The sequence below is a fragment of the Eschrichtius robustus genome, chromosome 6, assembly GCF_028021215.1.
Source record: "Eschrichtius robustus isolate mEscRob2 chromosome 6, mEscRob2.pri, whole genome shotgun sequence".
NCBI lineage: Eukaryota > Metazoa > Chordata > Mammalia > Artiodactyla > Eschrichtiidae > Eschrichtius > Eschrichtius robustus.
In genome coordinates this window covers 52,515,400-52,531,066 of record NC_090829.1, presented here as the reverse complement: position 1 = coordinate 52,531,066, position 15,667 = coordinate 52,515,400, and the positions used below count along the sequence as shown (strand labels likewise).

Sequence of the window (15,667 nt, the reverse complement as noted above, 5' to 3'; positions counted from 1 at the left end):
CCTAAGTATTATTTGGAATACATCAACAAGCTTCTGGATAGTCACTTAATTTGGGGGCTAAGTTAAAATTAAGCTATTCCAAATCCAAACTAAAAAAAAAAAAAAAAAAGACACATTAGTCCTAAAATAGAAAGCTTAGGGCTTCCCTGGTGGCGCAGTGGTTGGGAGTCTGCCTGCCAGTGCAGGAGACACGGGTTCGAGCCCTGGTCTGGGAAGATACCACATGCCGCGGAGCAACTAGGCCCATGAGCCACAACTACTGAGCCTGTGCGTCTGGAGCCTATGCTCCGCAACAAGAGAGGCCGCGATAGTGAGAGGCCCGCGCACCGCGATGAAGAGTGGCCCCCGCTTGCCGCAACTAGAGAAAGCCCTCGCACAGAAACGAAGACCCAACACAGCCAAAAATAAATAAATAATAATTTAAAAAAAAAAAAAAAAGCTTAAAGAGAACACTATCATGAATTTAGACCACAATCTTTTAAGTAAACTTAGGTGAGTTTATACTAAGCACAGTGGTATGAAAGTCTGTCTACAGTGTAATAATTACAAGTGCTTTTAAAAAAGAAGTTTTAGTGAATTTAATTGAAATGCAAATTAAAATTCTGAAACACCCGTGCCTTTACCATGGCCTGAAAGGATTTACATTTCTAGGTAATAAATGCTACCAAAGTACATGAACAGTATATGCCAAAAGGATTTTCTGCTACTCAACCCCATTTTGGCTGACTATAAAAACTTCAACAAGAAACTCATCTAGGATGATTTCCCTTGAGGAAGAAGAGCAGAGCTGACTTAAAACAAGTGAAGTTTAATATAGCAGAGGGCCTCATAAAACCCTGACTACTGCTAAACAAATTAACTGTGAAGAATAATCTCTCTGTGAATACCAAGAAAGAAGTCTTTTCATTTCTTATTCATGCATTTTATCAATGGTACAAGCAACTAAAGGCCATTATATTGGACCTTAATGAGATATATTAAGATTTCAAATAGAGATCAGTTAAAAATTAAACCCAAATCAGAAACTCCCTATCATTTTTCTATTCAAAGTCAAGCTTGGTGGTATCAACCTTATTTTCCTGACAAACTATCTCCTTCATTACCACAACCAAAGTTATTCCTTCTTTCTACAGATTCCAAATAATGTCCTATTATTGTGTCTTTCAGAACCTTGAATTTTGATTTATTCCTTAATATCTTCTTCAATCTCAACCTACAAGGATTCATTAGAATTGTTTTTCTTCAGAAATAACTTCATAGTACATTTTAATATTAGTAAGCAATGAGTCAACATATGACTACTGCGTAATTTAAGAAAACTCGACACAGTACAGGATTACTAAAAAAAATTACTGACAAACATATTGTTATGCTTCATTGCTAACTGCTTTTCCATATATATACAGTGCTAAATAAAGCAGTGACTCTAGAATACACATTATCAGAAAAAGCTACCATTTCCAAATATAAATGTAGTACCTTGACATGGAAGCTGCTAAATTCTGAATTAAACTCAGTCCCCTCTAAGACTGTCTATTGAGGATCCTTCTCTCTTTAAAGTCACTATTAAAAAAAGATGCTATTTCTGCATGAATAAAACGCTAATCTTACAGTTATGCCATTTCCCTAAGAGCAGTTTTTGTCATACATTCTCATTTTTAATATCTATGTTCAAATTCTATGCTTATATAACTTTCTTATAAAAAATAATACCACTTAGATTTTTTTTACTTATAAACACTGGAACAGAGATCATTTTTCCAAACTCTTACCTGAATAATTGTGGCCAATATATTTACGTAATTACTTTCAGTCTGATAGAGCTCTCTTGCAACTTGCCACCTGGCTGACTGCTTTGAAGGAACTGGAGTAGAATTTTTAGATGACTTAGTACAAGATTTTGGTGTTTCTAAAAGGTAAAAAGGAGGAAAGATTTAAAATGGAAGTCAGATGTAAGTACCAAACACTGTACAAATTTAACAGAAAAAAAGGGAAAGATATCTACTCTTATAAATATACCACCATACACATTCTCATTAAAGTAGAATTTCCTCCTAGAATAAGGCCAGAAAAAAATAATGGTCATGTACTCTTCAAAAATATCGAGGTCATTAAAAACAAAGATTGATTTAAAAAAAGAACTGTTCCAGATTAAGAAGAGACTAGAGAAAGATAACACAACAACCTGTGATCGTGGATTGGATCCTAAGCCAGAAAAAACTTTTTTCTTTTGCTTAAAAGCACATTAGGACATTAGTCGAATAACTGGTAAAATTTGAAGGTCTATAGAGTAGATCATAGTATTAAATGTTAATTTCCTAATTACAATACTTATACTGTACTTATGTAAGAAATGTTCCTGTATTTTGGGAAATACACAATTAAGTATTTAGAGGTAGAGGCACATCATATCTCCAACTTACTCTCAAAACAGCACAGATATAAAAAATACACGTATATGTAAAAAAAGAGAGAGAATGAATGAATGAATGAATACTAAAGCAAATATGGAAGAATATTTCCATTTAGGAAATCAGAGAGTACAGGAATCTTTACAGCAATATATAAAGATATTTAAGTTAAAAAAGGAGGAAAAGGTTGTTACGATTACACAGTCACAGTAATGGAATACTTTTCACATATATATGGAGAAAGACTCCCTTAAAAAAAAAAACAAAAAAAAACCCCCAACAACATTAACTAAATTCTCTGTTAAAGTATCTTAACATAAGACATTCAGTCTAACCCAAACTGGAGGGAGGATGCATTAGTATATTTTATATGTATCTCAAGAAAAAATTCTTAATGAAATTTCATAAAAGCTTAAAATAAATTTTCTTACTATCAATATGGTTAGAATACTTAAACATTATATACAGAATCTCCTAATAGCAAGTTTCTCAATAGGAAAAGGAATGTATAACACATAATAGAATGACATGAAAGAAGACAATATATAGTCCCAGCATATCAAATTTACTCAGTGACAAATAATCTTAAGCATTAATTTAAACAATCATGCATACTGTGGAGTTCTGAATGTCTTAAAAAAACAAAAAACAAAAAAACAGGCTTCAAAGAATTTCCCACTTGCCATATATTATTTTGGGCTACACTCACCAGACCCAGGAGCCTCTGCCATTACGGTATACTTTAGGGGGAAAAAAACTGACATACACTGATCTAATTTAATTATTGTGTCTAAGCAGTGATCTACAAACTGGGTATTCTATTATTCAGAATACCTAATATATAGCAGTTGTCATGTCTGTTTTCTTTAGTGGTTCATTTTCTTCTGTCCCCTCAACTTCATATTCAAGCTTCAGTCCTGCATGTTCATCTCTTACCATCTCATGCCCATTATGTCCACCATGATCATAGAACCAGTAAATTCTTAGGTCTACATATCTAATCATAATCCCCCGCCCAAGCACCTGGTCTAGCTTTTCCAAATGCCTACTGGACATTTCTACCTCAATTTAACCTGGATTTTCTCTCAAACTACACTCCTTCCTCCAAAATATAAACTTTCTATTTTTGCTAAGGTAGAATTTCTTCCATTTAATACTTTGCCATCTTCTCCTCTTCCTCCCTCTCTATCACTCCATTCTATCAATATTTCCCCAGTGCTTCTTACTTTTCTTTCCAAACATCATCAACCCTGGTTTAGGGCCTTATTACCTTGTGGCCCAAGTCTCTAGAGATTACTTCATGGTCAGGCTCTCTCTAAACTGCCTTACTTCTATTCATTCTTCAGAATAATCCACTACAAATTACTTACTCAATGAATCACTCTGCTGCTCAAGTTTCTAAAGTTCCTTGCTGATGACAATATACAGATCAGACATGCCAGTCTGATTTCAAAGTTCTCTAATATTAGGCCCCAATTAACCTTTCTAATTTGACTCTTACTCCTCCATACTCCAAGCAAACTGACCTAGTCACTATTCCCTAAAAACTCATTTTGTACGCTGTTACCTGTATTCTTGCTCCTCTTATAATCTCAAATCCACCTCAGTCTTCTGGGCCTACCTTAAATTGACTTTCAATTCCTTCCATGAATATTTAGTGAGTACCTACTCTATACTAGGCACTGGGAATAAAGCAGAGAAGCTAGACAAGGTTCCTGCTCTCTTCCAGCTTACATTCTGGTGAAGCAAGTAAAATAAAGGAGTAAACAAACAATTTCTAACATGATAACTACTACTGAAGACAACAACCAGGTAACGGGTTGGTAGGAAGGAGTAGTGGGACAGAGACTTAACTTTAAAGAGAACCCCGATAAGATTTCTTTAAGACAGGGAGAGCAAATATAAAGTTCCTGAGGTATGGTTGTAGTAGAAAAATCCGAAGAATAATAAAGATATTATGACTGACACCCAGAGAGGATTAGTGGAGGACAAAAGCACATGAGGTTAGAAGTAGGTGAAGAAAGATTACATAGGAACCTGAAAGCTACGGTAATACAAAGCCATTGAATGACTTCATGCAGAGGAACGGCATGAACTAATTTATACATTTTTAGAGACTGGTTAGTCTGCATGTAGAAAGGCAAAAATGAGTACAGGGAGACCACCTTGGGGACCACTGCAATTGTCTAAGAGAGACCATTTTTACAGAAAGGGTTGATAAAGGAAGGGTAACAAAGGAACAGAGTTGGAGTGGCAGAGAGAATCAAGAGCTCTAATTTGATTATGTTAAGTTTAGGATGTGTATTAGACATGAACAAGGACGTGTCAAGTATATAGTTGGACAGGGAAAACCTCAAATTTGGGAGTCAACAGCATATAGAAAAGCCATGGAATTAAATGAGATCATTTAGGAAGAATTCAATGGAGAAGAAACGACTCAGGAATAATATTCCACATTTAGAGTTGGAGAGAGAAGTTAGGTCAAGGAGAACGTGAAACGAGTTATACACAAAAGCCAAAATTTAAAAATGTGCCCAGGAAGAAGTAGCTGCTAATGTGTTGAATGCTGCTGATTACACAAAAACTGTCAGCATCCCCAGCAAGAGCAATGAAATTCAACTGGAATGAATTGAAAGGAAAATAAAAGGCAAGGAAATGAGACAATGGATCAAGGTGATTCCTTCAAGAGTACTTATATGAAAGGGAAGAGGGAGATGGGATAGTAAGTGGAAAGTATTACAGAGTCCAGGGAAGGTTTTCATTGTTTCATAGATTAGAAAACACAACAAATTTGTGTGCACAATAAAAAAAAACAGAGGGGGAAAACCGAAGATCAAGGGAGAAGAGCTAATTATAGGTGGCTTCCTGTATCAGCTGAGAACAAAGTCAATTCACCTTCCTCTGACTTCACTGTACCTATTTTCTCCATCATCTATGTGACATCTTCTATGATTCCTGTGTGTTAAGAGTCTGCTCTTTGAACAGTTCTATCACTTTCTAGCTATGTGACCCCAGACAAGTTTTACTTCTCTAACCTCAATCTAGTCATCTGTAAAACAGGGACAATAAAACCTATCTTATAAATACACAAAATACATAAACAGTTAGTATATAGCAGGCAACTATTAAATATAAGCATTTTCATGTGCCTTTTCTCCTCAGACAGAACAAAGGTCATTAAAAACAGAGACTTTCTGGAACTTCCCTGGTGGCTCAGTGGTTAAGAATCCGCCTGCCAATGCAGGGGAGACAGGTTCGAGCCCTGGTCCGGGAAGATCCCACATGCCGTGGAGCAACTAAGCCTGTGCACCACAACTACTGAGCCTGCGCTCTAGAACCCGAGAGCCACAACTACTGAGCCTGCGTGCCAAAACTACTGAAGCCGCCATGCCTAGAGCCCCTGATCCGCAACAAGAGAAGCCACCGCCAAGGAGAAGCCCGCACACCGAAACGAACAGTAGCCCCGCTCGCCGCAACTAAAGAAAGCCCGCGTGCAGCAACGAAGACCCAACGCAGCCAAAATAAATAAATTAATTAATGTAAAACAAAGAGCCTTCCATACTCACTGTAGTAGGGATTTATCTATATTCTAATAATAATTCTATTCCACTAAATTTAAAGATCAATTTTTTAAAATGTGAATTACCTCCGTAGTTAATGCTAGATTCTGGTGTGTTGGAGATATCTAGGAGTGACCCTATAGAAAGGGAATGTTCAGCTGACGGGCGCTTACGGGGAGGGAAAGGTGACATGTCTGTCTCTCTTGAAAGCTGAGCAAGTGTCTCTTTTAAACGACGTCTTTTGCGATTGCTGTTTGGGGTATTTAGAGAAAGCAGTGATACTGATTTCTTGAGCTCAGGTGTATTAGCCTGTAATCAAAAGCACAAAAGCTCAATTTTACTTCCGTGGTTCTTTACTGAGACAGGAACAAAAGAAAAATATATTTACGAGTCTGACAAAATCGGGATTTTGCACAATAATTGTACATCTATATACTCTTCCATGTAATTCAGAAGCTTCATGAAACATAATAATCAAAGGACCATTGTAATTGTCTAACCCCTAACACCTAATGCTTTTTCTCCATAGCACTATTACTATTACATATTCGGCTGTAAGCTTCTCTACTATCTACTCCCCATTAGGCCATAAACTCCAGGAAGACAGAGACCATTCATATTTCATTCACCATATCTCTGGCATTTAGCACAATGCTTGGACATAGTGCTCTCCAATATTTGTCAAATACCACTTGATTTTAGGAGTTCTCTTCTGAAGTCTAAGGCATATTTTTTAAACTTTATGTCAGGAACCTTACATTGAGAATAAAAGAGTCCAAAGAGAACACAACAGAGTGCATATTTAGATTTTATAGAAACACAATAAATCCACACCTTCACTTTCAAATATTCCATTCAAAATTATTAAATCTCGAACTGAAGTAAATTTTCCTTAAAGCCTGTTTCTATACCTTTATGTCACATTTTGGTGAATGATACTACTTTTCACCAAGATCCAGCATGAAGGCTGGATTTTTCCTTGCCTATATTCCTTCTACTACAGTCATTTTTAAAATGCCATCTCTCCCCTTAATATTCTTCAGTGGTTCCAATACTTACAGGCCAAATCCAAACCCTTTAACATATTAAAAACTTGATTCTGCCTATCTAGTCTGCTTTATCCGTTGGCCTTCTTTCCCACACTCTTTTCCAAAGCCATACTAAACTACTTGCTATTTTAATGTACTTTCAAGTTTTCACACCCTCTCTCACCTGCTATCTAACATGAATGTCCTTACCAGGTTAGCCTAGGAAGCTGGCTCAATATTTATTTGCTCTTTCAATCCTGCCTGAGTCTCTCAGAGTGAAGCTAGTTAGAATACATACATTACTCAATTAATTATAGCACATTTCATTCAGCACTATAACTGCACATCTCTCTTTCCTTTAAGGTTCTAAGTTTCTGAAGATAGGGATGTTACTGTTCATAATGGTATTACCAAGAATTTGCACAGAATGAAATGTATTAGATTAAAATAAGATCCAATACATTAAATCTACATAGACTATTACTCAATATCCAACTGTTTAATTATTCTGAAACCCCTAAATATGACAAATAAGATGACCTGTGTGCTAATTATACTATGCTCTTTTGGGATAAAAAAGTGTCATCTTTATACAATCAAGTTCACAGAACAAATGACAAAAGGGACAAAAAGCATACCTTTTCATATAAATACATAGTTTCTCCAGCTCGGGCATCCATCTGAATGCTTCCCCAGAACCACTAGGAGGAAGAACATTTTAATTAAGAATTTATCTCATCAGAAAAGCTATCAATATTACCAATGTGTTTTAAAAACCAATCTCATTCTAGAATTACTTGCCTCTTGCTTGACAACATAAAGTTTCTTTGAAGGTTCAAATGGAAGTTCTTTTACTATATTCTCTTCAACAATAAGGTGAGTGCATCTTTCATCTCCAACAGGTAAATAGTTTCCTCCTAAAGGGGAAAGCATACAAGCATACATAAGCCCAACTATTTAGCCCCAGGCCCAAATTTTTAAAGAGGCATATTCACCAGGAAGTGATCAGCAGCAGTAAGGAATAAAATACATATAACTTTTAAATTATGTTAAATTCTACCTTGCATTTCAGTCATTTCTTCCATATTGGTTTTCTCTTCATCTGAAAATCCCAGGAAACTTAAAATGCAATCTTGAAATGGAGGAACTTTAAATTCATTTCTAAACTCATCAAATGATGCACAGAAATCCCTAAAAACAAAATACACTCTTCTAAAACCAACTTAACGGAAATTCAATAAGTTAGGCAGATTAATTTATAAATCTACGGTAATTCTCAAGGTTTTAGCATAACCTATTTATTGAAAATATTTTACATTTGGTCCTGAAATGTTCATGAAAACCTCAGTTAAAAAAAAAATTGACGTGTCCTCAGTCATCCCAGAAGTAACATCTCACGAAGTTTAATCACGGGTAATCTTTACAAGACGCAAATCTCTGCTCTGTACATGAAATTTTATATGCATTCCAGGAGTTCTATAGTTTCATAAAATCTTAAGTAATAATGAAGTACAATAGCAAGGAATTATGAGATTGTAAAGCTTAACAAGGTTATGAAATGCAATCACCACTTAAAATGTAACCAGACAAACAGAAAATAAGAAAAAATACAGCACAACCCAAACATCCAGATGCATTAAGCTATTACCTGATAATTTTAGAATGTTCTTAATGGTTATTAAATTATTTCACAAAGTGAAGTTCAAAGATATCATAGATGTCTTGCCATTTTCAATTATTTATAAACAAAACTTTGCTCCTCCTAGACTTTATTCCCTAAGCTTCACAAAGACTGAATTAATTTTTTATATACTAATCTATGAATTTTGGGCACGTGGGTTTATCTTCATGACACAACGTGACTGATTCACATAATTAACTACTGAATTTCTAAACACTTACTGTTCATTCCGCCTTTCCCAAGCTTTATATATCCATTCTGGTTTCATAATTGGAGTACCCAGGCTCACAGCTATCTAAAAACATAACCATGTTTATCATTAATTATATGGTGAATTTTTACCTTAAATAATTGCATTCATGCAAGTTATAAGCAATTATATACATACATTTTTGCACAGTCTTAGATCATTGTTCATCTGCTTTGTAACAAAATATAAAGAAAAATTAACAGAAAAAACTATCTTTCCATCATACAATTTAGGTTAAAATAACTTTGAAACAAGTTCCATGATGTCCAAACTGTTTCACTGTATTTTAAATAAATACATCTGTGAAGTTAATTAAGTTCATCTTTATTACATTTCTATTTCTCTTTGTGTTTACCTCCTTGGAAGTACTAACCCCTAAGACAGCAATAAGAGTAAGAGAAAATTTCTGATTCAGTCACTAAAACCTTAGATATGAATTGTAAGTATACCTCCCAGGAATTCAACAATACCCTAAAATTACCATTTGCTACATAAATACATTGATGGAGGGTGGGAACAAAGTGATAAACTCTTCCTAACATATTCAAGTGCAATCTTAAGCTAAGACTTTAATCCCAATAAAAGTATTTTCTCCTGTTCTTTTATAATTTTCACAAGTTAAATCTTGGAACCATTTTATAAGAACAAAGTTCTGCTCTTAGATAAGAGAGAAATATCTGCCCTCATCACCTTCTGACCTCCTTATTCACCACTGCTCATAGTAATCTTTGCTAATATTATTCATCTGCCTAAACTGTTATCCACCTACCAATCTCCACAATCCCAATCATCTTTCAAGACCTAACTCAAGTTCCACTGCCTCCTTCAAACCTCAGGGGCCACACTCCTGTGATTTAAAATTTTTACTAAATGTGCATATAGCAAAAATTGAATTTCTGATCCTCAATAAATTATGGGGGAAATAGACAGGATAAGAGCACTATTATTAAATCCATCCTCAAACAGTGCTATATTGAAATACACAAAAATACCGAAGTTTACATACCCTGAATTTTTCTCCTTGTGTACAATTTGCCACCAAATGTGTAACTTTTGAATTAAAGTCTTTTCGAATAACTCCACCCATGTGATGAACCAATGTCACCAATCTGACCTCAAAAGAAAATGTAAACATTGACTTTATGATTAATTTGAACAAAATTTTAAACTATGTTTATAATTCATTTAGCATTTACTGAATACTTTCTATTTATAAGGTACATATGAGAATTTTTATAAAGATAAATTTTATGTCAAAAAAATTAAAGGTTCATTTGCCTTATTGGCACAGGCAAAATTATACAGAGATAAGCTAGTAAAGATGATCACACAAAACTAAGTTAATTAATAACTGGCTTTCACACAAGTAAAAAAGCAAATATATTACTTTTTGGAGGGGGGTGAAGTAGAAAAGAATAGCTTTATTGCTTTGCCAAGCAAAGGGGGACACATCGGGCTCATGCCTGGAAAAACTGTGTGTCCCCAGTACATTATTTTTTTAAAACCAGGTTGCCATCACACCAAGATTCTTCCCACAAAATTAGAGTAATACCCTATTAGCTCCAACATAAAAAATTTTATGGATCAAAGAAAGAAGTTTCTATGAATTCTCTAGAGCAATGAGAATGCTTTAAGGCTGGACCTGCATAACAAAAAATCTCAATGCATAAACAAAACTTCAAATAATGTGGCTGATGTGATACTTAACAAAAAGACAGTTTAAAAAGATTAGATAGTCATGAAATTTTTCTAATTCACATACCAGCTATCCTAGACAAAATATGTGTTTCTTTACAAGGCTCTTCAGAGTTACTTCTTCACAAAGTTTAAGACCTAGTATATTCATAGTAATTTCTCCTTCAATATTTTAAAAATAAAACCATGATATAACTACCAAAAAAAAAAACTAATTTAAATTTATTTTGCTAGAAAAAAATATTCTTTGAATAGAATGTTTTAAAATACTTACTAGTTCTTCTTTCTTCCTGAATCCAGTAAAACATAGTACTAGATTCATCATGCTTGTACAATAGAGTGGGCGACATGAAAATGGCAAAGGCTGAAGGATACAACAATTTTAAATCTGTGAGCTTCTTTACAGTAAAAATAGAACACATCTTTCTCAAGCTAAACATATTTCCCTCTCTTGCCAATTAACTTTCCCAATCCAAAGATATACTTCCATCTTTCAATATGCAACAAATAGCAAAAAACCAGTTTCACAATAAAAATTTCCCATGATTCCCATATCGTATTCGATACACATCATCTAAACACACTTTACTACTGGCAAATAAAACATAAATATTCATACCCAAACCTTTATTTCCAAAATGTACTTTGACACATATGAAGTATTATAAGGAAAGATTTCCATACACTACTGTAAGTGCTTCAAATTAAAGTTAAAAGAGGTCAAAAATATTTTCTAATAAATACTAATAATACATATACTTGAACCAAATATGATTCCAATTTATGAGCTAAAAAATGGAGATAGTAAATAATTTAACAAATGGGGGTCTTCCCTGGTGGCGCAGTGGTTAAGAATCTGCCCGCCAATGCAGGGGACATGGGTTCTAGTCCTGGTCTGGGAAGATCCCACATGCCGCGGAGCAACTAAGCCCGTGAGCCACAACTACTGAGCCTGCGCGTCTGGAGCCTGTGCTCCTCAACGGGAGAGGCCGCGACAGTGAGAGGCCCGCGCACCGCGATGAAGAGTGGCCCCCGCTTGCCGCAACTAGAGAAAGCCCTCACACAGAAAAGAAGACGCAACATAGCCGAAAATAAATAAATAAATTAAAAAAAAAAAAAAGGAAAAAACTCAACTATAAAAAAAAATAATAATAATTTAACAAATGGTTTTATCTATCTATCTATACATGAAAGAGAATGGTTAAAAATATATATTTAATTCCCACTATTATGCAGGAATGTTCTTTTCCATAATTTTGGCCTTTAAAAAGTTTATGTGGTTTCTGAAAGCAACACTTCTGAATCAAAACAGAATTAAAGATTATCATGTGCTCATTACTAGTAACTATAACAAAAGAAGCACAAAGACCCAAGCAATTTAAAGTTAAGGCAAACTTAAGAATGCCAAAACAGAGCAATAAAAAACAAAGAATAGGTATTAATTCTACTGCAACTCTTGCACTGAAATGCTGTTTAAAAACAAAAAGCTAAAGTAGGACTTCCCTGGTGGCGCAGTGGTTAAGAATCCGCCTGCCAACACAGGGGACATGGGTTCAAGCCCTGGTCCAGGAAGATCCCACATGCCGCAAAGCAACTAAGCCCGTGCACCACAACTACTGAGCCTGCACTCTAGAGCTGGCGAGCCACAACTACTGAGCCCACGTGCCACAACTACTGAAGCCCGCGCGCCTAGAGCCTGTGCTCCGCAACGAGAAGCCACCACAATGAGAAGCCCACGTGCCACAATGAAGAGTAGCCCCCGCTCACCGCAAATAGAAACAGCCTGCACGCAGCAACGAAGACCCAACACAGCCATGAATGAATGAATGAATGAATGAATAAATAAATAAATAAATAGCTAAAGTAATTTCCCTACTTTTAAATCATGCAGAAACTGATAAAAATGGAACTGTGGTACCTGTTCTGTGTGGAGGACAATTAAAGTTTATGTATATGTACACATCTTTAGAACTCAAGTTTAAGCAAACTACTACTTCCCAAGATACTGCAGGTATTGAGACTAAATATATGTAAATAATATTGTTTAGAATTAAAGGACTAGGGCTTCCCTGGTGGCGCAGTGGTTGAGAATCTGCCTGCCAATGCAGGAGACACGGGTTCGAGCCCTGGTCTGGGAAGATCCCACATGCCACGGAGCAACTGAGCCCGTGAGCCACGACTACTGAGCCTGCGCGTCTGGAGCCTGTGCTCGGCAACGGGAGAGGCCGTGACAGTGAGAGGCCCGCGCACCGCGATGAAGAGTGGCCCCCCTCGTCGCAACTAGAGAAAGCCCTCGCACAGAAACGAAGACCCAACACAGCCAAAAATAAATATAAATAAATAAATAAATTTATAAAAAAAAAATAAATAAATAAAGTCACAGAGACAGTATCCATTTGAAGCTTAAATTGCTTCAGCACTAATAATAAAAAAAAAAAAAAAAGAATTAAAGGACTATATTAGAGTAGCCACTACTATTCCTAACCTAAATATTCATATTCTCAACAATTAATGAAATTTTTCTGCATAAAAATTCTTTAATAAAAATTTAACCTTGAGAAGTTATAATAAGCATATATTCTTTCTTACCTCTCCTTTTTGTGCACAGTTTAATACAACTGGTGGTCCAATAACTCTACAGTCAGTCTTGTATAACTCATTAAAGACAGAATCCTGGAAGTCCGTGACTATGAATACATTTTCAAATTCTGGAGAATCCAAACTTTTAAGTTCTTCAACTGATTCCATCTTTACAAATGGCACTTTAATTTCCTTGATTTTTTTCATGGAGTTATTAGAAACAAAATTTATATATTATAAAATTAATTCATGTGTCTCTCTAAATAAGACCTAAAAATCAATTCAATATCAACATTTTTATTTTTATATTTGTAGAAGTTGTGAATCATACAATAAGCATTATACTTAATAGTTAACAGTCATATGTCATATTTCTTTACTTATGTTTTTATATAAACATATCTCAATCCATATTAAGATCTTAAATTTTGAAGATTGTTATAAAGGCATAAGTTTCTGACATGACTTGGTAGTCATTATAAAACATCTAGTATGCATATAAAGATGATGAATTTTTTAAGTACATGTATTTTGATAGTAAGATGCATTAGAAAGATATCAACTATTGCTCTTTATTCTGATCAAGAAAATGATGCCATGCATATAGTTCTTCCTGCACAAGTTGTTTTCAGAAAAATAGAAAAAAATACTATGACATACAACATCTACAAAAAGGATGGAGTTAACTTAATCATTTCAGTATATACAAGGGAAGTAAGAGAAAGATATGAAATATGTAGGCAGTTGCAGCATGGCAAACACAGGATATAAAAAGGCAAGTTAGTGTTTAACACTTTATACTGTAGATCTATGAAAAAGAATGAAGATATTTCGGTATCTATATGACTCCCGTTTTTAAAGAACAGAACCATTTAAAAGAAAATTCAAATGGGTCAGTAAATTATTTGGGATTTATTTGCTAGGCTGATGTGAAGGGCTGAATTGTGTATATCCAAAACTCATGCTGAAGTCCTAACACCCTATACCTCAGAATGTGACTATCTGGAGATACGGTCTTTCAACATGTAATTAAGGTTAAATGAAGTCATAAGGGTGGATCCTAGTCAGATTGGATTAGTGGTGGATTGGTGTCCTTATAAGAGGAGGAAATTTGGACACACAAAAGAGATAGCAGAGATGTGCATGCACAGAAGGCTGTGTGAAGATATATCAAGAAGGTGGCAGCCATCTACAAGCCAAGGAGAGAGGCCTCAAGAGAAATCAAACCTGCTGACACCTTGATCTTGGACTTTTAGCCTCCAGGAAAGTGAGAAAATAAATTTCTGTTGTTTAAGTTGCCCAGTCTGTGGTATTTTGTCATGGAGGCCCTCACAATCTAGTATAACTGGTATAGAGAGTTAGATATATTTCACATGCTGAGGTAAATTCCCTGATGACTGTCAATTATTGTGATTTGTAATTCTGGAAATAAAGCAAGAATTTAGTATAAAATTATTGAGAAAAAAGAAGATAAAGAATTTAAAGTGTCATCTTCATAAGTACATAAATGGAATGCCATTTAAATCTAACAGTGCCAAATTACTTTATAAGGATTTCATTATTTATGAAACATTGTATTTTTGGGTTTCAGAAACACCCAAATTTTAAAATAAATGGAATAGTTTCTATGAATCTAGCTTCAGAGTGCTGAGAGTATAACTTGTGCCTAATTTAGCTCCAATCACCGTAAGTGGACTCTACGAATACAATCAAAGGAAGTGCAGCATGCCACATGCAATGAAATGCTTGACCTACCATATTAACAATACTTTTTATTAATTTTTCATCCGATTTTCCAGGACAACTTTCTTTTATCTTTATAACAGGGACTTCCATTATTTTAATAGTCTGTGGAAAAGAGACTTAAGTATGAGATTAATAAAACTATAAATTTATTTATACACGGATGGAAGAAAAATAGTTTAAAAAAAAAAAAGAAAAACTAAAAACTAAATTCCCATACCTTTAAGGCTTTTATAAGTTCTTCTTGTTTTCTAGCTTCTTGAACCAGTATGACTCTTGTTTCAATCTGAGGCATTTCTTCTATTAAAATTAAAAATGTTTAAGTAAAATATTTTTATTCACTAACATCAAAATCAGTAGTTCCTAACCCCTTTTTTGGCTGTATCTGGAATGTTTTCCATGTTTGAGATCATAACATTCCCTGAAATTAAAATGACTTAATCCCCAGCTTATTTTAAAACTTTGATCATGTATCATTTTAGAAGAAGAGAAACATATTGTATTGTAGCAAAGTATTCAAACATCAGCACTCCTCCTAACCAAAGAAAGCATTCGCCCACTTGCACAGTCATCCTCTTCAACAGCACATGCAACTTTAGGAAAGATCCATTTATACAGTGAAAAGGAAAGAAGTGGCTCTTCTCCTGACCAGTCATAACTGACTATATTCTAGCTAACAATGTTGCAGCTAGATTGCCCTCACCTACAGAAAAAGCAAT

The 15,667-nt window shown here is 34.8% G+C and overlaps 1 protein-coding gene across 7 annotated transcripts in view; it reads right to left on the bottom strand.

Annotated features, from left to right (window-relative positions):
- Positions 1 to 15,667, bottom strand: part of ECT2 (epithelial cell transforming 2) — a 70,782-nt gene that overhangs the window by 50,934 nt on the left and 4,181 nt on the right. For 5 of the 7 annotated variants that reach the window (XM_068546256.1, XM_068546257.1, XM_068546258.1 and 2 more), the window contains exons 3-13: positions 15,169 to 15,248; positions 14,961 to 15,053; positions 13,215 to 13,397; positions 10,900 to 10,989; positions 9,937 to 10,044; positions 8,902 to 8,975; positions 8,060 to 8,190; positions 7,801 to 7,916; positions 7,638 to 7,700; positions 6,058 to 6,280; positions 1,773 to 1,909 (exon numbers count right to left, since the gene is read on the bottom strand). In XM_068546256.1, the coding sequence (XP_068402357.1) occupies positions 1,773 to 1,909; positions 6,058 to 6,280; positions 7,638 to 7,700; positions 7,801 to 7,916; positions 8,060 to 8,190; positions 8,902 to 8,975; positions 9,937 to 10,044; positions 10,900 to 10,989; positions 13,215 to 13,397; positions 14,961 to 15,053; positions 15,169 to 15,248 (1,298 nt within the window). Of the gene's footprint in view, positions 1 to 1,772; positions 1,910 to 6,057; positions 6,281 to 7,637; positions 7,701 to 7,800; positions 7,917 to 8,059; positions 8,191 to 8,901; positions 8,976 to 9,936; positions 10,045 to 10,899; positions 10,990 to 13,214; positions 13,398 to 14,960; positions 15,068 to 15,168; positions 15,249 to 15,667 lie in introns of those variants that run through there. The other 2 variants (XM_068546260.1, XM_068546259.1) reach the window with 2 other exon arrangements.